The following is a 25892-nucleotide window of genomic DNA, read 5'->3' as shown; positions in this document are numbered from 1 at the left end:
GGCCGTGCTTGGCTTGAGCACTTTCCAAAGACTGCTTTTGTTTGCTGATTTTCACTCCAAATTCACTTCTTTTGCTTCGAGACCTATTTTCCTACGCCATTCATCAATAATACCTATAGTAGCATCGAATCACAACAAAATATTGCTAAAGGACAAGAAAAATAACTAAAATAAGTATGAAAATATGTATATGAAATGCATTCATCAATTATCACCACTTTACATTTAGGAGGACTTTTACTTGGGACAATGAAAATCCCCTACTTTGATGTTATGTTAGTGGGTAGTGCCGTTGAGCTATGGGCTTATTGGCTGAAACTTGAATCTCTCCATATATTCATTTTATTTTATTTTTTTGAGGACTGAAGACTAGCTTTGAATCAATGAGGATATTTTAATTGTGTACTCTCTTGTTTTGTCACACCCTAACTCACATGCCCCAAGACATAACAACCACTATGATGACCTGGAAGAGGGATACCCATGCCACTCAATCCTTGAGTCACCATAAGTCTCACAAAACTAGGGATTTTTCACAATTCTGAACAAAAATCACATAAAAAATATCCAAGGCTATGGAGTAAAATTAAACACAAAGGAAGATTCACACTCAACAATAGGGTAACAAGAATTCAAGAGTTAAATAAGACATTATACAACCAAGTTTTCCAATGAAGTATAACAAGTAGTGACAATACTAGTTTCAAAACCCAACAAAATGCTAGCGGATCCTTGAACATTATACAATGCAAACATGCCCAAAAATACACACATATAAGACACAGATGAAGAAAGATGAACAATACAATACATTCACATCACTCCACCACTCCACTTTACCTCTAGAACCTGAAATCTAAAGAGGGGGAGAGGTGAGTGATGTACGCTTCTGCAAGTGTACAGATTGTAGCAAGTAATAAAGTGGTACTCGTGAGGGGTACGGTTGTCGAACCACTGGGGGCTGGGACTCTTAGTAGTAATTGATTTTTTAATCTCTAGCTAGACAATAATGGGTAGGAGATTAATTGAACTAAAGCAAAGTAAGAAAGAAAGATGAGAAGAGTAGGTGAATCAAAGTTGAGTTATTGCAACAATGAGAAGTAATTCCCCGGACTAATTTTCAAGTGCATTAGTGTATTAACTTGCTTCCAATGACTATTAGGTACATTTTAAGGTTCTTATGTATGCTCATAGGTAATGTCATATCTATGTCTCTCAAATACATCGAGTTTTGAAATTATGACTACTTATCTCTTACAATCGACACACGTTTAGTTTTACAACTACAACTACGCAAATCAAACACATCAAGTTATATGACACAAGATTTAACAAAAAAACTCATAAAACTCCATAGTAATTGAAAATAAGTAAATCAAAGTTCACTAAGCAACATGGTTTATAAGCCTGGGGCACCATAGAATGGTTAGCCCCTCATAGGTTCACACAAATGAGAAAATAAAAGGGATACAAACAATAAGAATCCATGACTCCCTAATTTAATCAAGATATTCTCATGTGTGCTTCAAAGAACTTCTTCATTGGCTAAGCTCCACTTCTAAATGTGTCTTCAAACTCACCTTAAAATCCCTTGGAATTTGTGGTGAAGATCACCCTAAACTCCCCAAGCTATCACCAAGAGGAATGGAGAAGAACCCCAGCCAAAAGCTCCCTCAAATGCCCTAGATATGGGCTTTAAAAAGTGCTATTTGGGCTGAACACGGCCTAAGCATGATCGTACTTAGGCTATGCTTTTCACGAGAATTTGGCAGAAAATAAATAAGTCTCCAGACAGTGAAAAGCACAGGTAGAACACGGTCGTACTTAGTTCGTGCTCCCCAGAATCACTCCTGTGCTCTGGGTAGAGAAACCGTGCTTTAGAGTTTCTAAAAGGCAGTGAAAAGCACAGGGAAAGAGCATAGGCAGAGCATGGTCATGCTTTCTCCAAAGCACGCCAGTGCTCTAGGAACAATGGTTTTACTTGCTTTGTTAAGAGTTTCTTTTGAAGAACAGCAATAAGCACGACCTTTGTTGTGAAGGCCATGCTTGGCATGAACACTTAGTAATTAACGTTCTTTTGCCAATTCTTGCTTTGAAACTTCATCTGTTGTCCTAAAACCTGTCATCCTACACAACAACAACATAATACCCAAAATAGTACCACAATACATACGAATAATGCTAAAAGACAAACAAAATGTAAATTAGAGGTAAATAAAATAAAGATATAAAATGCACTCATCAGTGAGGAACCTAAGTTACTCAGTGAGTTGGTTAGCACAAAACTAATAAAATATACAAACTAGTGGAAGAATCATAAATAATCAGGCTTTTAAAATATTACACATAACTTTGAATAATATAGAAAACTGCATAACATATATATATGTACAGGTTTCACAATCAAAAATCAACCTCATGAATAATATTAGTTTAAAAATGTCACACCATAAAACTTGTCAAAAAACTCATTCTCCTATTTTCAAGAGTAAACAAGGGATCAATGTAAGGAAAGCACCACATAAGAAGCAGGAGTTCTCAAGTACCAATTTAAAATCTCGATCCTTGGTTCCATGGTTTAGAAAACCCTTTAAACTATAGCCGTAGGTGCGACTATGTTCAAAGTCGTCAAGGCACTCATGTCCTTGATGTTGACCCAATAGTTCTGTATGATGCCCCTGAAATAACGATGTATCATCCAAATCAAGGATTCTCCGTGCCACCTGATGATGATAAGAAATAGGTCCTCCACACCACCTCTAAAGGCTGCCCAGTGGAGACCCCCTACTGTAGCAGGCGGGTTATAACCCCGTTACCATCAGAAGCTAAATATAGAACATGGCCGAAGCCCACATAAGCATTAAAATCACCCGCAGGTTTATCAATAATGCAGTCAACATAAGTTGTATCACATGGTCCTTGTTCAGGATAATAATCACATCTCGGGAATGAGCATTAGTTCCATATAAACCGATGTCACAATTATCACATGTATATAAGTTTCAAACGTCATTTCAAACCTGATATATTAATGTAATCATAAGCCTTTTCATCAAACATCAAGAGTTCAAAGATAGTTCAAGAACATAGAAATCCCTTTTTAAACAGATCGAAACATTGATTCAATATGATAAAACCCACAAATAACATCTAGTCAAGCAATATGAATAAACAAATCATATTCTAAGAGAATTGTGCAATCATGAATCCCACTCACAACTTAGGCGAGAAAACCACAAATAAGTTATTCCTCTCCCTACTTCTTGTCTCGCGACTAGCCCTCACCACCTAGCCAACTAAACACACACAAGTAACAACCAAGAATTAAGCAAAGAAAACACAAGAGTGAAACCCTAGATTTAAACATGCCAAGCAACCCTAAATTGAACATAGGGTTGACTCAAAACTAGGTTTCAAGGGTGTCAATAAATTTCTATAGGTTTGAACTTCACTACAAACCAAATAATTCCAAGAAACAACTAAGTTTAACAGATGCTATAGTAATACTATAGTAACCCAAAAAACAAGAAAGAAGAAGCTTCATCGATTCCACAAAATTGAAGGGATACAAGGTAATGCATAAACTCTTCTCAAGTTCCATCATCCATAAACAAGAAAAAGAACAATAACCAAACTCACAATCTTAACCCTAGATCCGCAATTCATCCAACAACAATGGAATAAGGGAAGGATGAAAACTTACCTCAAGATTTCAAAGAAGAAGGATATATCTTCAATGTTACAACACTCATGGGGGTGCTCAAGAATTCAAGCACTAAACAAGCAAGAAGGAGACAAAGATCAAGCTCCAAATCAAATCCTAGATCTACCATGCTATCCAAGTATCAAGGAGATAAACAAAGAGGGAACGGAAGGCTTACCTTTAGATTCAAAGAAGGAAGGCTTCAATCTTCCAAAAAGGACAAAATCAACCAAGATCCTCTTCTACTCCATCAGAACACCAAACAGGGTGTGTTGTCTTCCGTGTAGAAGAAGAATAAATAAGGATTTAGAATAAAAAAGACACAAATACCCTTACAAACAAGGTGTGTTGTCTTCCGTGTAGGCACATGTGTGGTCGCACAGCCTTCTAGTTGTGCCATGCGGCCTCTCGTTCAGACGCATAGTTCCTTGTTTGAGATTTTCGTAAAATACTGTTCATAGTATTGTAGCAAAATAATGTAGTAAAAATACTATTCATGATGTACTGTAATAAGTTACTATTCATGCATATGATTTCACATATAGGCGCACAACATACCTCACACTCTTTTAGCCAACCTTGTATGGCCACTTGAGCTAGGGCCCACAATAGCCTGCACCCTCTTCTGGAGAGTGCACAATTGCCAGCATGGCTCCCATGAAGGGTGTGCGGCCCCCTATGCGAGAGAAAATTAAGCCTCTAAATGACTATACCACTCAAATACAAGTAAAAACAACCTTTCTTTTGCGCATGCGGACAGGGCTTTGCCCGAGCGAGTTGGAAATATGCCAACTCGGCTCTCACGCACTCCAAACCTCTCGGTGAGCCCTACCGAGGTAAACACAAAAAAACTTGATCAAGAATTCAAGTGAATACACAAGAAAAGTTTGAAATAACACATATTTAGAGTTTCATAAAATTGATTATGAAATGATTGTCTCCTTTCTTTTAAATTTGTGTGCTTTGCATGCTCAGTTTGGAAACTTGAGTTTGAAGAAAATGTATTATTGAAGCAAAATTAATGTTTGTCAATAAGACACTTTGCATTTGGTTGTGCTTTAAAAATAAATAAATAAATAAATAAATACTTATGGCCTTGAGTGACTCACAATGCATTTGTTAAATCAAATGTTATAGTCTTGATTGAATGATTCCTTATTAAATTGTATGTTTCGGAAATGACACAAGATAACAGTAATTAAATTGGAGGATCTTTGTTGGTGTTAATTAATATTTAGAGATCGGAATTATATAGCGGACATGTTGGTTGCTAAGGCCATCTCCAACCATGACCCCAAATCCCAAATTTGAGGTCATGGTTGGTTCCAACCACCTCTTTTTCTACCCCAAATTTGGGGTGGGGGTGGGTGACCCCAAATTTGGAGTCCCACCTATTTTATAATTTTTTATTCAATATTTTTTATTTTTATTATGATAACTAATAAAAATTATAAATTATTAATTTATATAATTAATATTTTAATTATAAGTAATATTTTAATATAATTATAAATTTTATGTGCAATTAATTATTTAATAATAAATTTTTAATTAAATTGTAATCAATGATGTGTTTATTAATTATTTATCAAACTAATTAAAAATTTTTTAATTAAATTTTTAAATAAATTAAAAAATATTTAAAATAATTTTTATTGGTAATATATTACATTGTAAATTATATTTAATTAAATTATTATTGAAAATAATTAATTCAAGTATTTTGTAATTGAATAGTAATAACAATAAATGAGATGTGTAAAAAAATATTCTCTTTTGGAGTAAGATTTGGGGTTTGTGACTGGAGTATAATTTATTGTAACAGAACCAATTTTGAGATTTGGGATAAAAATTTAAGATTGTAGGTTAGAGATGGCGTAAAAGCAGAGTAGCTCATGCACTTCCTCTTTATCATTTTCCTCCAGGGTTGATTGTATTGTGAGTGTGTCCATAATTAGCTCCTTTTTAATCTTACTTCATAAGTTTTTTTGTTTTTTGTATTAATAGAATAGTTACTGTTAGTAGTTTTTTTTTATATAAAAAAAAACAACATGTTAACGGTTTTGATTGACTTATTTCTGATTAAATTATATGCATAGGAGGAAAAAAGAAAAAACTAGTGCATGGCAGGAGAAGACAACATGTTAACAGTTTTGCTTTATAAGAGAACTCTTGCTATTGGGTTAACAATTAAGTTTTATGAAATTTAATAATAACTTTATTATATTTACCAATTTAATAAATTTAATAATAAAATTAATAACAAATTTAATAATTATAATAGCATAAAAAGTGGGTATACAAAAAATATTAGAGGTAATAATTTTGTGAATTACTAAATCTTCTACATTAAATCAAACATATATTTTTGAATTCCAGAGTTATAAATCCCAAGGTTGTCGGACCCGCCGGAGCATTGACCCGGTTAAGGCCGGAGGTCGGGGTCGATGGGTTCGACCGGGCTCGAACCGGGGTTGAACCAGGGTCAATAATAAAAATATAAAAAATTATAATAATTAATAATGAACAAATATAATATTAAAAACTATAATTATAATATAAAAAAATTACTCAAATTTGATATTTAAATTGATAAATGACCTTATATGCACTAGTGTTTTTCTAATTATGTCATTTATTTTTTTAAATTTTTAAACATTTACAAATTTAATATATTAATATATAATTATTGAACTTCTTTTCGGTGTTTTTTTATTTATTTGTTTGTTTCTATCGTTGATTTTTGTCGTAATAGATAAGAAATTTAATTTACTAATTCTTATCTTTTATATGGATGATACAATTTATCAATAAATTATGTAACTTTACCCAATTTCAATTAAGATTTTATTTTTGTTTTAAATTTTCTTATATTTTTTATTTAGTTAGAATATTTTTTTTTTATATTTTATAATAAAATTACACTCATTTATTGTTTTATGTTTTTAATTAGTTGCATTTTAGAAAGTATATAGTATATATATAACATATTAATAAATTTTATTTTTAAATGCTAATTATTTTGTTGGTATGTTTATGATATATATATTTTTGTAATTCTATTTATTGATTATAAATTAAAAAAATAATATTAATAAATATACATGATTTTGTAGTTTCTAATGAGAAAGTAATAATTAATTATTAAATATTGTAAAAAAAACTCTAATATTGTGACCGGATTGACTCGGCCGGGTCAACCGGGTTCCCGATGAACTGCCCGGTCACCGGGTTAACACCTGGGTTTTTTTCCATACCCGGTTCATCGGGATATACCCGGGCCGGCCACATGGCCTGCCTCGGAGTTTTCCGCTGAACCGCCAGGGCCGGGTCAGTCCGACAATATTGATAAATCCTTGTAACTAAACATAAAATTTTATAATATAATATTTTTATTTATATTTAGTTAAATACCAAATTAGATTGTATTGTATTTTAAAAATTAAATATTTACAATAGTGTTATAACTTAAAATTTGTTGTATTTAAAATTAGATGCAACCCAATCCCGCCCCTGATACAGTGGCACATGCTTATACCGATCCAACCCATTTTAAAAAGTGAATTTAGAAGAAATTTAGTATTCTGCTCCTTTCTTACCTGCTAAGCAACTCTTTTTTAAAACCAATAAAAATGGTTAAAATGAGCATGTGATGCATTACAAAATCTCCGGAAAAAGTTTTTAGTCCATTTAAATTGTACCGATGTATTATGGAATTTTAAATATCATCCTTACAAATTGTCAATTACACATGAGAAGTTAAGAATTAGATATGGAAAAATAATTTTTTTCTTCCTTTTGAAAAAATAAAAAAAATATTTATATACCCGTGTAAGATTGATATTTGCCTGAATATCTCTATAAATCGATTTTTGTTGTGTGTATATTTTTTTTATCAAATATTAATAAAAATATTTTATATAAATTTTTTTTTTTTTAACAAAATAGATAAGCCACCTATAAGAAGTCTAAATTTTAATTATGAGAATATATAAGAAAATATGATTTTAACGAGAATATCTTAGTAATTACCCATTTTTATATGGCATGGTCTACCCAAATGAAACCAGGATTCGTGTAAAAAATCCCTATTACAGTTTCTAATAGGTTTATGATTTAAAATTAAAATCTTCATGAAGCCAATATATACATAGAAATAAAGCAAGTCTTTAATATATATGTACACCTGATTTTCTATTATACCTATTGCTAAAAAAATTAAAAATAATCCCCAAATCCAATCCAACCAGTTCTTGTTGTCTCTCTTAATTTTCATTTACAAATATTTGCAAATGATTTTTTTAAATATATATATATATATATATATAAGTGCTTCTATGGCTTTTTTTTTTCTTCTACAATATAACTATTTTTTAATTATCAAAATGACCGCTAAACAGCTTTATTTACACAAATTATCTTCAACGAGTCAAATCAAATCCACGGTAATATTTTGTACATTTTAAAAATGGCTTAAAAAACCAAAAAACTTTGTACAACAATAATAATATATTTGAGTTTTTAAAATATAGTAATAACTTTTTTGAATAAATAAAAAAATATAATAATAACTTAAAAAAATTTTACTTTTACGAATTTTATTAAAAAACGTGATATTAATAGAAAGTCAACATTATGTTTTTTAAAATATACAATGTAAGTGCTGACATGGATTTCATTTGACACTTTAAAAGCTATTTGGGTGAATATCATGCGGTAATTTTGATGCATTAAAAAACATTTACTTTATGATAAAAAGAAAATTCAAAGGTAAGTTAATTTAGTAGAAGATCAATTCCAATAACTAGTATGTTTTGCATGTTGTCCTTGTTGCATAGAGCACTTGTTAGTGACGGGTCAAAGTATCTAGAGGTCTAAAGCAAAATTTTAGAATAAAATCTTTCATTTTTTTTAATAAAAATTAAATTTAAATAAAATTTAATTTCAATAAAAACTTATTTGAGATGTTTATTTATTTATTTACATAATATTAAACTTGTGATGAAGGGATACATTTAAAATTTATAAGCAAAACTCAACCAAGTGAAAATATAACAAAAAAAATTGCAACAATATAAAAACTACAAAAGCTCTTGTTTATAATTAAAATAAATGAATATTATATTAATTTTGAAGAAACAGAGGATCAGAATAAAATTTTGAAAAATTAGTTACAAAAGATATGAGATTGCATTAAAATAAAAATATTTAATATTTTATGATATTATTTAAAATTTTAAAAATTAGCTAGGATTATAAAACATTAATTAACTATTAAATTAAAATATTTTTGTATTATAATAATTACTCGAAGTCCTTCAAAATTTTTTGAGTTGTTAAAATTATTGTTAAAAAAAAATCTAAATTAAAGATGAGGCCTTAAAAAAATCAGGGGCCTATACCAATTGCTTCATTTGCCTTACCTTGAACCGGCCATAGCACTTGTAGGAACATGTTATATGATCATGTTTGTACTTGGATGTTTATAAAAAATAAATTCAAACATGATAACCCGCAACAACTTCAGTTAAATAATAAAATAAAATGTAAGTAAGTTGACTAAAGTTAGCCGAAGTTAAAAAAAAAAAAAATTATTGTGCCATTCAAGAGAGCGAAAATTCTGCTTAAACAAAAGAAAAATATTGAAATGGCATGGTAGTTTATTTTGAAGAAGATTGTCAGTACTCAGTAGTGATTGAAATTTAACTAGAGTGCACGAAAAAAAAATATAGCACATGGCACATTAATGCGTTATCACTCACATGGATCCGCATGGACTGCATGCCAGCTTTCACCATTTCTTAAAGTTGTGCTCTTCCTGTATCTTTTCTTTTCATTTGAATATATAGCTTGCAGAGCTCTTTTTCCTAAGAAAGTTGTGCTCTCGGCACTAAGGCTTTGTTTGGGTTAGCTTTTACAAAAAGTGCGTTTTTTGAAGTTGTAGAAACATTTATTTTTAAAAAGTACTTTTGAGAGTAAATTAAGTGCTTTTTAGTGTTTATGTTTGGGTAAGTTAATATAAAAAGTACTTATATATATGTGAAGTTGTTTGGATATGGATTTTTAAAAGAGCTTTTAGGGTGTCAAATTACTAAAGTGGGCATTCATTGAGTTATTTTTATACATTTCTATTAATAATGATTATTAAAATATTAATGATAATAATAATAATAACTTAATGTATTATAATTATAATTATTATTATAACTTAATGTATTGTAATTATAATTATAATTATAATTATAATTATAATTATTATAATAATAATAATAATAATTATTATTATAGTCATGTTTTTTTATTGTTTAATAAGCTAGGACTAAGGGTATTAATTTATTTAATTGTTGAGGGTAAACTGGTAATTTACAAAACCCAAAACAACTTTTTAAAAGTGCTTTTTTCAAAAGCACCTCTTTACCAGCTTTTGGAAAAAAAGCTGAATTTGGGCTTTTTAACAATCACTGCTTTGCGAAAAGTTTCAATACAAACATCTTTTCTTATGTCCAAAAGTGCTTAACTTATGAAAAAGTGCTTTTGGGCTTCTAAGAAGCCAATCCAAACAACCCCTAAAAGTTAGCAGGGTGCTAGGGCCTACCATAACAAAAAAGTTGTTCTTATCTATTATGGCATCCAGGAAGGAAAGCTTAAAACTCCATGATTTCTTTTTTCCCCACAGCTTGATTTTGGTGGAGCATTCATAATTTCTTGGACTTAAGTTTTTTAGTCGAATCCACCAAGAAAAGATATTTAGGAAAATTTATTGTTCTGAAGTAATTCTCATGGTTTTTTTTCACTCACTTATCTTTTCAAACAGTTGACTTCATGAAGTTGTTTTTGGGGCTGAAAATCAGTTGATCTGGTTATATGAGCTTCTGAGAAAAATCTGGTAGAGGGTAAGAATCATTACACACTAGTCACTTGTGTGTTTCTTCTGAAGGTACACCTTCAGACATTTTAAACCATAATATTTTGGTATGTTTAGTGTTCAGCAAGTTCTTCTCTAACAGTGGAATCCGGTTTGAACCTGTTTTCTTGGCTGAAAATCAAATGATCTGGTTAAAGGAGCTTCCGAGACGAAATCTGGTACTTTGTCTGTTGAGATTTTAAAACCATACTATTTTAGTATGTTTAGTGTTAGACAAATGCTTCTCTAACAGTGACATCTGCAAATTGCTTTTCAGGGCTGAGATTAGATTGGATGCTGATATATATGAGCTTTCAAGGGAAAATCTTGTCGATGGTAAGCAGAGTTGTTTAAATATCATTGTGTGTGTGTGTATGTTTTGTGGGAAAGATTTTTTTACACTACACATGTCCAATGTCAGATATACTTGAAACTATCTCCCTACTTGTTTTATTTGGATGATCAGATTACTTGGTTTGGTGAGTGCATTGCAAAACTAAATTAACGAGTTTGCTTGTTGAATCACTTCATTCTTTGCAGCTTTCGTAGCTTCTCTGCATTACTTATAACATGCATCTTTAACAATTGACAAACTTACAAATGAAAAAGAAAAAAATATTGCAACAGCTTTAAGGAACTTATATATATACATATGGCAGAAATTTAAATAGAGAAATCTCAAGTTCACCTGACAAGCACCTTATATCATTAAGTTTTTAGTTACATAGCTCCATGTTAATATGTTTTTAAGTCAAATTTCTCGTCTATCAGAATGATTTACTTGTGTAAGATTTATATGCTGGAACAAACTTATACAATTGTTCATGTTTGGTTCTAGCTATTTCTTATTTTTTAGCTAGATTTTGGTAATGATAGTTCTTCTTGATTATTTTTTTTTAAAATCTCATTTTGCCTGTAGGCCATTGTTTTTTCTAGCGGAAGTTTGATTGTTGCCCAGCTAATTGAAGATGTACGAGCTCGTTAATATATAGAATGGAGATTGTAAGAGAGCTGTTATCATGTGCTTGCCAGTCTGTATGGCAACAAATTTGCCAACAATTGAACTATATCAGAGAACATGAAGAAAATGATCAAACTATGCAGAGAGAGTTAAACTTTTTGAGGTGCCAAGAAAAAGACGTTAGTGCCAAACTGAATGTAGACAATGTGCGGCATGGGAAGAGACCAAGAGAGGAGGTAACAAATTGGTTGAAGAACTTGGAGGAGATAGAAAGTGATGTGAACAGCTTAGGCTCTGGTGATGCACAATTTTGGTTAAACTACTACTCCCGTTTGAAGAGAAGCAAAAAGACAGTGCAAATACTCCACAGAGTTAGGGATCTACAGGCAAGAGGAAATTCATTTGCTCAGAGTGAAGATATATTTATTGATTCACTTCATGAACCTCAGTCCAGTTTGTCTGCGCCACCCTTACACGGCAGTTCACTGAAAGGAAAAAGATGAGATTTTTGCAATGCATCATGGATCCCGAGGTTAGTAAAAATTGGCGTGTATGGTATGGGCGGTGTCGGCAAGACAACAATTATGACACTGATTTACAAGGAGTTAAAATGAAAAGAAAGTATCCGAAATCATCATTTGGGTGACTGTTTCCAATTCTTTTCAATGAGAAGGAGCTACAAAAATAAAATTGCGTAATCTGTTACATTGTGAACTCTCTTCATCTGCAGAGTTTAATGAGTAGAGCACAGGTATTACATGAAGCTTTTAGAAGGAGGAAATTTGTCATCATCTTAGATGATATTTGGAAAAAGAGTTTCTCTACAAAATGTGGGTATTCCCGAGCTCGATGGAAGTAATGGGTCCAAAGTTGTGTGGGACCACTCGCTCCATGAACGTTTGTAATAGCATGGAAAGCGGAAAAGAAATTAAAGTAGAGGGTCTTACGGATGAAGAAGCTTGGAGTTTGTTCAAGGATAAAGTTGGCGCTGAAGATATTATTATGTTGGCCGAAATACAACCAATTGCAAAGCAGGTAGCAGAGGAATGTGGAAGGTCGCTACTAGCCCACGATCATCGCTGGCCGTGCTTTGAGGAAAGCAAAACAACTGCCAGCCGGAGGAATGCATTACGACAACTCAAGACATCAAGAGCTGATCGATATATGGTATGGGTGAAGAAGTATTTGGGAGTCTTAAATTCGATTTACATGCTGGTTGAGTAGTGACAAAATTCGTGCATGTTTCTTGTATTGTGCTCTATATCCAGAGGACTATGAAATCTTAGTTGATGAGTTGATTGAATACTGGATGGCTGAGGGATTGATTGATGAAGAGGGGAGTATACAGACTGGGAAAGACAGAGGCCATGCTTATCTCAAGGAACTCAAAGATGCATGCATGATAGTGAGTGTCGGGAATGATGATAAATTTGTGAGGATGCATGACTTAATCCGGGATCTTGCAATTAACATCACAAGAGAGCCACCTCTCTTCATGGTAAAAGCTGGATTACAATTGGAGGAGTCGCCTAAGGAGGAAGAATGGGTTGAAAGTCTAGAAAGAGTCTCGTTGATGAGTAATGGTGTCAAAGCATTTAAAGGCGAACCAAATTGTCCTCGTCTAACTAATTTCTTGCTGAAAGAAAATGGTGCAGTCACCTTCTCTGACACATTCTTCAAGCATATGCACAACCTTCAAGTCCTTGACCTCTCTGGGACTAGAATTAAATCACTTCCAAGTTCGCTTTCTGATTTGATGAACTTACATGCACTAATCTTGACGAATTGCTCTAAGCTCAAGTGTCTGCCTTCACTAGCTAAGCTTCATAAATTAAGACAGCTAAAACTTGGAGGATTACGTTCCCTGAATTAATTTTTCCATCTGGAGTACTTTTAAAAATGCCGTGTCTTGAAATTCTTTTCATTGAAGAAAGCAGATGGAGATTGTCTTACGGAAGTAATGCAAATGCCAAAGATAATTCAATAATTGGGGAAATCATAAGATTAAAAAAATTGACTAAGTTTTCAGCTAATTTCACTGATGTGTTGGCCTTCAATAGCTTTACCAACAAGGCTCGTGAATCTGAACTCTTGAGAAATTTGGATTATTTCCTGTTTACATTAAGTTATAAATATGAAGGGCGTACTGTCGAAAATGAGAGTATGGAGAAAGTTATGTTGCCTGCTACTGCAAACTTTTTGGGAATTAAAGATTGCAATTTCATCCAATTGTCAGATATTTTTCACCTGGATGATTTAAGACAGTTGATATACTGTAGAATTGATGACTGTAAAGAAATGAAGTGGATTGGAAAGGATGGAGAAATTGTTTTTCCTAGCTTAGAAACACTTTATTTACTGGGTCTCCGCAGTTTTGAGGGCTTGTGCAAAGAAAAGACCCATGAGGAAACCCTCAAAAACTTGAGAAAGCTGCATATTGATCAGTGTCATAAGTTGAAGTATCTGATACCAAATGATATGCTTGTAAATAACCTTCAAAATTTGTAAGAAATATTTATAGGATCTTGCCATGGGATTGAGGATATAATTTCAGTTAAGGCTAGTGCACCTATGGCTAGCCTACCAAAGTTAAAGAAATTGACGTTGGGGGAGTTGCCAGCGTTGACAAGTATTTACCGAGGGAAATTGGTTTGTGATTCCCTTTGTGAAATCCGAATAAACGATTGTCCCAAACTGAAGAACCTCCCATTTCTGATGAACAACGAGGTGCCTGTTGGCATGAGCATTTTTGTGAGTGAAGAATGGTGGAAAACGGTGGAATGGGCAGATCCACAGTTGAAAGAACTTGTTCAACCTTCCTTTGGCTGTCATGGATATTCCTTTTCCCGGTAATCATCCTATGCCTTGTTGTATTTCATTGTTGACTAAAATTAAGATGTCAAATGGATTTTTTTTAAATAAATTAATTTGGAATAAAAACTTAATTAAGATGAACTTGTTCAGGCTTTTTAATTAATGTATATCAATTACACCTAAATGTTTTAAAATTTATAAACTTTATTTGTATAATTAATAAATAGATATCTATTAATATTAATATTTTTTAAAAAATAATTATCAAATATATTTATTTAAATAATCGGTCCACGAGATAATTCTTGCATGTTTGGCGGGAGCACGTGAGTAAGTCACCACCAAACCATTTTATAGGTAAACCTTTGGACTAATTTTGATTATTCCTTTTAGTGTTTTAAATTCTTATTATGTCCATATATTATTATTATTATTATTATTAGTGCAACCGCACTATTTAATTGGCATGATTTGACATCACGACAAGATGACGTGGCAACCATGGTGACAAGGCATAATTGATGATATGACAAGCATAGTGACATGGCATGGAGACTTGGAGTGCAAGGCAAATATCTTGAAGATCATGGTGAAGCTATCTTAAAGATCTTGGTGGAGTTATTTTTTTGGCAATGCATTACATTTTTGAAGACAAGATCATATCAAGACCATATTTTTAGATGATTTGATTGAAGACTAAATATGGTGGAGCTTAATTAAAGAAAGATCTATTCATGTTGTGAATGAAGATTGATTGAAATCTATTGAAGGCAAGATTTGAGGACCAAACTTGGGTGAACTGAAGATCAAGTTTGGAGAATCTTTGAAGACCAAAATTAGGTGGATTGAAGACTAAGTTTGGTAAGTTTTCATGAAAAGACGCACAAGGATGTCGCGCCCTTGCGAGGGGACTGCGTGATGAGGCCGAGGAGGTAGGTTGAGTCGCCGGCATCCGGGATCGGGAGATTTGGTCAGCATCGACTCGGACTAAGCAAGACCGGGAGGTTGATGGGTCTTGAGGTCGTCCGCAACGTAACCAGAACTCAGTCAAGTCAACAGTCTGGGTCATGTTGCAACTTATGTTACAACAGGAGTTGCAACAACTAATTTCGCCAGGTTTTTAAATTAGTAGCCGTGGAGATTATAAAAGAGGTATGTGCTATATTTGGGACGTTGAGGCGTCTATATAAGCTACCTTGCTCGTAGATTGTAAGGTGTGACTCTTGAGTGACTCTTGGAGGAGAGTGTGTGAGCACCAGACAATCTATAGAGGGTAGTGAACTTTATTGTTGAGAGAGTGAGTGACAAGTGTTTGTACTCATGTATTTTTACCTCTTTTAGTGGATTGTTTATCTCCGGGCTTGGCCCCAGCACGTAGGCAGTGGGACCCTTGAACCGGGTTACCAACGTTAGTGTCTCCTTGTGTTTGTTTGTGTGCTATTTTTATTGGTTTGTGTGAAACTTCTATAAGTGCTTGATGTTACCTAATACCCACAAACCACACCGGAGGAACTAACAAGTGGTGTCAGAGCATTGGTCACCTTATTGGCTTTGGTTACAAAGTGGGCGAGGTCCTAACAAGTTCCATTGATGGCCAGAAAAGAAGGAGCTTACATCACACGACCACCGTTGCTTAATGGATCCAACTATCCATATTGGAAGGCTCGCATGAAGGCGTTTATCAAGTCCATTAATGAGAGTGCATGGATTGCTCGTAGAAGAAGGATGGTCTCCTCCTACTCTAGTTCATGAAGGCAGAGCGTGATCATGAAGAAGAAAAAGTCGTTGGAGTGTCGAAGACATGCGCAGCTAATGCTAATGGAAAAAGCTCTCAATGTAATTTTTTTGGAGGTGTTGATGAGAACCGGGTTCAAGTATATTGCAACATGAGAGAGTGCCAAGAAAGCTTGGGGAGATTCTTCAAACCATTCATGAAGGGACCAACTTGGTAAGAGAATCTAAACTCCAAATGCTAACAACTATGTTCGAGAATCTCTGGATGAGAGAAGAAGAGACGATAGCCATGTTCAATGCAAAATTTTTGGACATAGCTAATTAGGCCTACCAGTTCGGCAAGGAATATTCAGATAAGAAGCTAGTCCGGAAGACACTTAGATCTCTCCCAAGAAGATTTGATGCAAAAATCTCAGCAATAGAAGAAGCAAGAGACATCTCAACTATGAAACTGGACGAGCTGATGGGGTCTTTGCAAGCATATGAGATGAACCTCAATCCTGAAAGAAGAGTAGAAGATATAGCCTTAAAAGTTGAAGCAACAAAGCAAAAAGAACCACAACAAGCTATTGAAACAGACAATGAAGATGAAGATGATAATGACGTTGTTCTCCTGACAAGAAAGCTACGTGAGATGGTCAGAAAATACAAGACACAAGGCAAGAAATTTCAAAGAAAAGATGATCTAAATAAAGAAAAGGAAGAAGCTGAAGATCATCACAAAAAGGAAGAAATTGAAGATCGTCTCATGAAGATCAAGTGTAGAGAATGTGGAGGCGTTGGGCACTATCAAGCCGATTGTGCTAATACTCTCAGAAAGAAAGGAAAGCCACTGAATGCTAGATGGAGTGATGACTCAGACGGTAGCATTGAAGAAGACGATGAAGGAAGTCTGAACAACCACCATACATCCTTTCCTGCTGTGATGAATGGATTCAACCGTGTTGCAGAATATGTTACAACATCAGCTATAACATCAACCGAAACTGACAGTGAGTTCAATGAGGTAACAGAAAATGATATTCTTGCAGGATATAAAGTCATGATGAATAAATTCGATGAGATGTTGCAAAATCAACGGTTAGAAGAGGAGTTGAGTGATTGCAAAGAAAAATTACAACATGCTGAGAATACCTTGAACTCCATGAACAAGGGTACCATTAAGCTTAATGAGATTCTATCAGTTGGAAGAACAAGCAAAGCCCGACATGGTATTGGATATATTGGAGGAAGCTCGAGTGTCAAGACAAAAGGTTTAGGTGTTGTGTTTGTCAAGTCAACTGTTCAACAAAATAATGAAGAAAAGAAAGTCAAAGAAAAAGAAGAATAAAAAAGTAAAGTGCCTACATGCTTTCATTGTGGAGAGACTGGCCATATAAGACCAAAGTGCATCAAATTAAAAGAAGACTTGAAGGTTGGAAGAGTAGTTGGACATGAGCAGGCAATTATTAAAAGGAAAGTCAAAGGAAAAACTATTGTGATCAAGAAGCTATGGATCCGAAGAAGTGAAGTGCCAAGAGAAGATGCAGAATGCTCTAGTTCTGATTTGAAAATGGTGATAAATCAGACATGTACAACATTATGGTACAACAAACAATATGTTGACCGAGGTCCTATGAAGTCAACAAGCAAAACACTCCAACGAGTGAAAATCTTTTGATGTCTCAAAGTTAGGAAATAAAAAGGAGGGAAAATAATAAAAAAATTATTCAGAGGGATTATTTTTGAAATAAGTTTTTTTTGAAATGTGAAACGGTGCCTTGGAAGTTATAACTAATTAAAGGGGCATAAAACCCTAAAATCCCAATTTGTTTCCAGCAGTTGTTTTTGAAATCGGGAAAAAGAAGAAGACAATGAGAAAAGATGAGGATCGAAGAGGATGGCCCTGCCGTGCTCAGATGACCCCACAAGAAATAGTCGCTTCGAGTGCAAGTAAGGGATGAAAGAGACCGATTCTGGTGGGAGTCCATCAAGAGGAGAAGAACCAGAAGATTCATTAAAAGCTATCGTCCCCCTTATCTCTCCTCAGGATGTTGAAATAAAAGAAGCAGGAACATCGTCTCAAGATGTGCGTTCAGGTGTTAAGGATAGAGATGATCTCCTAAGATGGGTGCGTGAGTCATTCCGTGAGCTTATGTTCGGGAGAATGTAAGAAGATGAACAGAGGGCTCCACCATCGCTCCAAAGAGGAGAAGGTTCAGAAGAACAACGAGCTAGGGATGAAGATGTTGCGGAAAAGGAAGCAAAACCGAGCACTAGCGTAAGAAACGCTTGGAGAAAGAAGTGCGATGCTTCCACTAGTGTCAAGAAGAGGTTGTTACTATTCTAAGTGAAGTTCGGGTGATCTACACCGATACGTCGAAGCACCTATAGAAACAGTAACATGTCACAAAGACTCGGTTATAACATCTTCCGCAACATCCGGCGCTCACATAGTTTTGATGAGATCCCACTCAAAGATCGTGTTGCCCAGATTGCTAAAAGGGAAGAAAGTAGCGCCTCAAAAAGAAGGCCCGATCAAGGAAGAAAACCCGTAAGAAGGAGAAGGTTAGCAAAAAGTCTTTCTCGATCCCAAGAAGAAGCCTCCCCTAGGCACAAGAGAAAGTGTATTGAAGCTACAAAACAGGGGGAGAAACCATCAGCAAGTTCTAAGAAAGAAAAGAAGAAAAAAGCAACCCGACAAGCTAAAGACAGTGATGAAGACAGATTTTGTGACAAAGTATCCGAGAAGAAGTTTGAATCTGTTGAAGGGAGAGGAGTTGTAGTTGAAAGGATGATTGACGAAGGAGCTTTTGAGAAGTATGGGTTAACTGAGCTGCTGCAACAAAGAAGTTTATATAAGTCTGCAACATTTCCAGAAAGCTACAGTTTGTCATTGGTCCAAGAGTTTTACAGTAATTTGCTACCATCTGACAAAGGCTTTACTAGAGTATATGTTCGACGTAAGTGGATTCCATTTACTCCTGCCTGTCTGAACAGATTCTTGGAGTTTAAACCAAAGGTGAAAGGAAACTTTGAAGAAGGGCTCGAGTTGAATGAAGAAGTTCTGAAAGAGATCAATGGAGGAAGAACATAGTCATGGGGAGTAGAAACAAGACTCCCAACATCCACCCTTACGGCCAAGTACAATGTTCTGTTTAGACTTGGTATTCAGAATTGGTTACCAGCCCCGCACAATTCCAGCATAGTGAAAGGAGCTTGCTCTATTGTTGTTTGCTATTGGAACTGGGAAGAGTTCAATCTGGGAAGGCTAATCTTTCAGAATATTGTTAAAAGAAGTCGATCGTTCTAACTCTTCAACATCACTTGGACATCCTGCACTGCTGTCACAGTATTTGTTACAACATGGAGTACAACTTAGGAAGGGAGAAACAGTCACAGCAGTGAAGAAGCTGAAGATTTCTCGAAGTCGTTTCACCCCGTGTAAGAAAAATTGATTTACCTGTAGGAAGGGTGTCTCCACCACCAATGCCTGAAGATCAAGAAGAGGCAAATCTATTAGTAGAAGAAGAATATGAGAAGATGTTGAAAGAGCAACTAGAAGATGCGGAGAGGGAGGCAACGAGCATTATCTCGCATTGTTCATCATTGCCAAACAAAAGCGTAAGATTCTATCTGCTCCGGAAATTCTTGAGAAGAAGAAGAAGAGAGAAGCGATGGCCGCGACTCGGGGAGATGAAGCACGTGAAGCCTAAAGATAGGGGAGGCATCGGAGAAGGTGTAACAAGACTTGCAATAATTCATAAAGACTTCGGCATCAATTATGTCACAAAGGGGGAGAAAGAAGTGTGCTAGCACCAGACTGACTAGTTATTTGTTTTTCATTTCTTGGACATTTGATCTTTTGGTCTTATTGTTGAACACTGTTATGTTTGTCAGATTCATTATGTTTAATCGTATTTTGTCTCACTAGTTGCAGTTTGTAAAATTTTCTCAAACTCTTTGTAAGCAACTAGATGATATCTTGTGTCAGTCCTGGTTTCTGTTCTCCAGTTAATGTTGTAGCTGAAGTTATATATGACGAGTATAGTATGTGTCAAGGTCAGTGTTGTAACAGAATGTTGTAACAAGAGTCAGTCTGGGTGCAGAAGCAGTTGTGTCAAATTATGCCAAAGGGGGAGATTGTTAGTGCAACCGTACTATTTAATTGGCATGATTTGACATCACGACAAGATGACGTGGCAACCATGGTGACAAGGCATAATTGATGATATGGCAAGCATGGTGACATGGCATGGAGACTTGGAGTGCAAGGCAAATATCTTGAAGATCATGGTGAAGCTATCTTAAAGATCTTGGTGGAGTTATTTTTGGCAATGCATTACATTTTGAAGACAAGATCATATCAAGACCATATTTTTTAGATGATTTGATTGAAGACTAAATATGGTGGAGCTTAATTAAAGAAAGATCTATTCATGGTGTGAATGAAGATTGATTGAAGTCTATTGAAGGCAGATTTGAGGACCAAACTTGGGTGAGCCCGAGAGATCAAGTTTGGAGAATCTTTGAAGACCAAAAATTAGGTGGATTGAAGACTAAATTTGGCAAGTTTCATGAAAGACGCATAAGGATGTGCGCCTTTGCGAGGGGACTGCGTGATGACGAATCGAGGAGGTAGGCTAGTTGCTTGCGTGATCGGGATCGGGAGATTTGGGCTGCATCGACTCGGACTAAGCATGACCGGGAGGTTGATGTGTCTTGAGGTCGTCTGCAGCGTAACTGGAACTTCGGTCCAGTTAGCGATCCCGGGCCATGTTGCAACTTATGTTACAACAGGAGTTGCAATGACTAATTTCAGCGAGTTTTTTTAATTAGTAGCCATGAGATTCTAAAAAGAGGTATGTGCTATATTTGGGACGTTGAGGCGCTATATAAGCTACCTTGCTCGTAGATTGTAAGGTGTGACTCTTGAGTGACTCTTGGAGGAGAGTGTGTGAGCACCAGACAATCTATAGAGGGTAGTGAACTTTATTGTTGAGAGAGTGAGTGACAAGTGTTTGTACTCATGTATTTTTTTACCTCTTTTAGTGGATTGTTTATCTCCCGGCTTAGCCCCCAGGGACGTAGGGCGAGTGGGCCTTGAACCCGAGATTACCAACGTTGTGTGTCTCCTTGTGTTTGTTTGTGTGCTATTTCTTTATTGGTTTGTGTGAAACTTCTATAAGTGCTTGATGTTACCTAATACCGGCAAACCACACCGGAGGAACTAACAATTAATAATAATAATAATAATAATAATAATAATAATAATAATTACATTCTAATTAAATTTTAATTAAATTTTTTAAACAGGCTGCTTATTGTTGGAAGAATGGCATCTCCAACGTGAGATCAAACGATCACAGTGAGTACTATACCTTCTTCTTATTGTTTGAGTAGATAAGAGCATGAAGCATGTAATTAGATTATGTATATATATATATATATATTGATGGTTTTAATTCGTGTTATTTTTTTAAAACTAAAACAAAAACTCACTTTTTATATTTTTTTAATATATATATATATATATTTCTTTTTAGAATGTGGATAAGCAATGGTTTGCACATGCGTTAGGCACCCATTGAGAGGAAGTCAAATCCTCTCCCATATGATAGTCAAAGCCTTATTGCTCGGCTATTGTTGTGGTGGCTTTCTCTAAAATCTTAATATCCTGAAAAATATAATTTTTTTATTTTATAAATATATACAAAACAATAAATTTTTCCAAAGCATATGAAAAGGGATGAAAACGGTTGAATTTTTTAAGTTTATAAAAAAAAGAAATTTATGAATATCACAAACATGAAAACCTCATAAAGCATATGATGTTTATTAAAAAAATTTAAAAATTTGAAAGTTTGATGTAACAAGGAATTTGGAGTAAATTAGAAGGTGTGAAATCTTTTTGAGTGTGTTAGAGATTGTTAGTAGAACAAGTCTCTTAGATTATTTAGTGGATAATTGGGTATACGGCTTTTGTATAGTGTTTTTCAAATTTAAAATATTATTTGAATAAAATCTCTGGTTTTTTGCATTGAGCGCCTGTGATGGATAATAAAAAATACTTATTTGATTTATGTATATTGTTAGTTGCTAATGGAAAGTTGTAAGTTTTTTTAATAGGCATCGGAAAGATTGACATCAAATTTCAATGGTTTGAAATTAAATGAGTAGGCATGCAATGCGAATTGACATTGAATCAATATCATCCATTAGGGCGTACACTGGTTTATTGACATTCTACAACACATAAACTTTAGAACTGATATCTAACTAACATGGGTATATGTTGTATATTAGATGTCTAACCATAGGAATACGGTGTCGATTTTGCATAAGTGAGATTATAATATTATGATCAGTGTCTAACCAATTGATTATAATTTTATCAATTTTAAACATGTCTCTCAAATATGTTGATTTTTATAGAGATGTACATTTTTAAATTAAATTATATTTAATAAATGTGTGACAAATTGAAAATTTCAAATTAACTTGCCATTAAAAACAATTCCTTAACTTTGCTAAAATATTTTGAAAGATTTGCTACTACATATCTTTTTTGTTATTTTGCTTGTTGTAGCTCACCTTTGTCTATTTTCAATCTCAGATTGGATCTTCAAAAATTGGCTATTAATTCGTATGACGGAAAGCTTGGAAATAATGATCGTTGATGTTTTTGTTTTAATTTATGTTATTAATATTACTGGATTGGGAGTTTGCAGTAGTGTTCTACTTTAATGTTACTTACTACTTACTACTAATTATATTTGAGAATTCATTATATTTGTGATATGTATTATAAAACCATGTTTTTGAGGAATAATGTAAAATGAATGTTTGAGTGTTTGTCATTTATAATTGTATATCCATATAGCAAATATTGTGATTTCTCTGGGCAATTCTCTTTAGTAGGGTTACAATAGAATAGTTCGACCTACTATGACATCTGAAGTTTATAATTTGCAAAAAGGCCTCGTTTTTGAGGAAGAGGAGCGGGGCGAACCCACTAGAGACCCCAGGGGACGTGCACACGTCTCGGTGGAACAAGTGGGGACGGGGCCGTGCTCACGTGGGCGCTGGAACCACCCGCATACAACCACTATTCACAACTCCCGAAATGTGCTCTCGGTGAGAATCGAACTCTCACCACTCGGTGAGAGCTCTATCAGCGACCCATGTACCAATAGACCCGAAGATCGTTAGCCAAAAGGCCTCGTTTTGTTCTGACACTTGATGCCATTGTTTTTGTTACTTCATTTTTTCGCTAGTACTAGGTGTTGTGATAGTAAAATTTAGGCATTTTTAGGGGCAAATAAAGTTTTAGTAGTTTTATCTAAATGCAACATTTGTTACTAGTTTGTTATATTATGTTGTTTAGTCAAAGCTGATTTGTAAAATTGTGGTATGATCTAGATTAATCCACTTGTTTTGAAAGTCAATGATCTTGTCGTCCTCATGTTTTCATATTTCATAATTTGTCGATAATTGATTTGATATGTCATTTGAGTTACCTAATATTTGATTGAATCTTTCGATGTCCATCTAGTTAATATTCTTCATTGTTCTTAAATTGTGAAGTTCTTACTTCACTGCACTGAATTTTCTATGTTCTTATGTCATGATACTCATCAGTAATATTTACGGTTTTTGAGGCATAATGCAATTCGAAGTACTTGTCGTCTTCTAAAAATTATAGGTTTGAGCTTTGGATAAACAAGTATGCCATTTTCTTAAGATCTTAAATATTTAAATATTTTATTCCTGTTACTTATTGTTAAGAGCTAAATTACTCTAATGTATGATTTCTTCTTTGTTCTAGATCTGATATTTTTTTTTGTTTGGTTCAATCCATCTTACTTCTGTATTTCTGATGATTACAACACATGGCTTATCTTGTTCTACCACATGATTGTGTTGTAGTAAGGGAAATGTTTTACTCGTATAAAATCATGTTAGCCACACTTGTTATTGTCTTAAATGGTATAAAATCATGTTCCAATTAATGCCAAATAGCACTACCTTGGAAGACATAACTTGGTTTCCAGAGAAGCCAGTGTTAATTAACATTTGTATTTAAGTTTCTCTTTCCTTGTATTTTGACCCATTTAAGCGCTTAATAACATATATGGAAAATGGTACTTGGCAAGGCAATACCATATGATTTGTGAGCCCCATCCCTTAATAAAATCCTAGACGTTGATGTTATTTTTAATCCTAGCCGTTGGTTTTGTTTTTAGTTTCGAAACCTTAGCCACCTCTTTGCCACTTTTTGATTTAGATTGTCATTTAGGAACAGAGAAAGACCTAGCCTCTTTCTTTCCCTATTTGCGAGTGGTGTCAGCGGCGAGGGTGAGAGAAGGGTATCATCTTCCATGGTTGTTTCACTGTTATTGTTGAGGTAAACGTCCTCTTCCTCAGATTTTTTGCTAAATTGTAGAATTGTTATTGTTGTTTTCTAGATCTTGATCTGTTAATGTTAGATGTTAATGATGGATATGTTAGGTTAGCTCCTTGTTTGAGGAGTTTGAGATTAATTTGATATGTTTTAAATTTCGATTTTGATAATAATAGAAATCCCTTTTCAATTTTAGGGGTCTTAAAGGCATAATATGGAGAAGAAAAAATAATAAACTTGTAGAGTTAGACGTTGGCTAAATACCTACAAAATTTTAGAATTTTTTCAGTTGTATCCTATAAGATATAGCTTTTGAATGCAGGTGCCTTGGGTAGGATTTCTGTATAGAACTTTTAAGTGTTTTTGATTTGTTTTCTGATTTTTTAGCTTGAATTAGACATAGATTTATATAAGAAAGTTGTAGAACAAGACATTAGCTTTGGATCTGTCAAATTTCAGAATTTTTTTCTTTGTACCTTTTGATTTAGAGCTAGATTACTACAAGTAAGCATGAAGATTGGTTAGAGAAATTGATGATCTTAGAGTTGGAATCAGGACACATGCTTAACAAAGAAGTTGTTACAATTTGAGTTAATTATATGATTCTAAAGTTTAATCTTATTTGAAGATATATGCTGGGAGTTACCATTATTAGAAAGGGCATGGTTGAATTAATGGGTTGCAGAAGTATGTATACTTAATTTGATGGTTTAAATTATGTAGATCTCTAATTATTGTGAAATTTGGATATGTGGTATCTTTATATGTCTAGGTTTTTTAGAATGTTTAAATTCCTAATTTGGATCAGAATTTGAAAAGTTATGCCATTTTCAATATTAAGGGTTGTAATGGAATTGATATTAGCCACTTGACTTTTGTAGCTTCATTAGTGTCTTGAAATGCTTCTTGCATACTTTTGAGATTTTAGAACCTGTTTTATCTGAAATTCTGATGGGGTGTTTTCTCAAATTTAGGATTTTTTGAGAAACTTGATTGGTGTGAATTCAGAGTTTTAGGCATTAGACAAGTATTCCGCATATAAATCCTGTTATATATATATATGAAAAATCTTTGATTTTTGTACTTCTGAAATTGTTTGAGAAAGAATATTGATTTATGTTTTTAAATAATTATGAGTTATTATCTAATCATTTCATTATTAGTATTAACACTTTGATTTATTTATTTTTGTTACATGCCATTATTTATTTTGGTATATTTTTGAATTACTTATATATATATATATATTTTTCAATTCATATATAAATAATTAGTTTGGAAAATAATTGGAATCATGTTTTATGCAAAAACGGAATCAATGAATTTCTCTATTCCGTTTTGACAAATGTTTGTACACGACATATCTTGGATATAACAACTTGTAGTCACCAAT

The 25892-nt window shown here is 33.9% G+C and overlaps 2 protein-coding genes and 1 long non-coding RNA gene across 3 annotated transcripts; all 3 read left to right on the top strand.

Annotated features, from left to right (window-relative positions):
* The first annotated feature begins 10487 nt into the window (after window positions 1-10487).
* On the top strand, window positions 10488-12055 carry LOC120279785. The gene is made up of 4 exons (XR_005542092.1): window positions 10488-10596; window positions 10686-10786; window positions 10885-10943; window positions 11527-12055. It is a non-coding gene; the product is annotated as an uncharacterized LOC120279785 (long non-coding RNA).
* A 371-nt stretch (window positions 12056-12426) lies between these two features.
* Window positions 12427-13441, top strand: LOC120272246 (probable disease resistance protein At1g15890). Its single transcript, XM_039279013.1, has 2 exons — window positions 12427-12735; window positions 12839-13441. The coding sequence occupies exons 1-2, from the start codon at window positions 12427-12429 to the stop codon at window positions 13439-13441; spliced, it is 912 nt and encodes a 303-aa protein (XP_039134947.1).
* Window positions 13442-14109: 668 nt separating this feature from the next.
* On the top strand, window positions 14110-22813 carry LOC120271171 (putative disease resistance protein At5g05400). Its single transcript, XM_039278100.1, has 2 exons — window positions 14110-14417; window positions 22712-22813. The coding sequence occupies exons 1-2, from the start codon at window positions 14140-14142 to the stop codon at window positions 22773-22775; spliced, it is 342 nt and encodes a 113-aa protein (XP_039134034.1). The 5' UTR covers window positions 14110-14139; the 3' UTR covers window positions 22776-22813.
* The last annotated feature ends 3079 nt before the right edge of the window (window positions 22814-25892 follow it).

Source organism: Dioscorea cayenensis, chromosome 2 (genome assembly GCF_009730915.1).
Source record: "Dioscorea cayenensis subsp. rotundata cultivar TDr96_F1 chromosome 2, TDr96_F1_v2_PseudoChromosome.rev07_lg8_w22 25.fasta, whole genome shotgun sequence".
Taxonomy (NCBI): Eukaryota; Viridiplantae; Streptophyta; class Magnoliopsida; order Dioscoreales; family Dioscoreaceae; genus Dioscorea; species Dioscorea cayenensis.
This window is presented reverse-complemented; position numbering and strand designations above follow the sequence as displayed.

Coding starts and splice junctions, on each gene's coding strand:
- LOC120272246 (XM_039279013.1), top strand. CDS start 12,427: ATGGGTCCAAAGTTGTGTGGGACCACTCGCTCCATGAACGTTTGTAAT. Junction 12,736..12,838: donor CAAGAGCTGATCGATATATG/GTATGGGTGAAG, acceptor CTATATCCAGAG/GACTATGAAATCTTAGTTGA.
- LOC120271171 (XM_039278100.1), top strand. CDS start 14,140: ATGGCTAGCCTACCAAAGTTAAAGAAATTGACGTTGGGGGAGTTGCCA. Junction 14,418..22,711: donor CATGGATATTCCTTTTCCCG/GTAATCATCCTA, acceptor TTTCAATCTCAG/ATTGGATCTTCAAAAATTGG.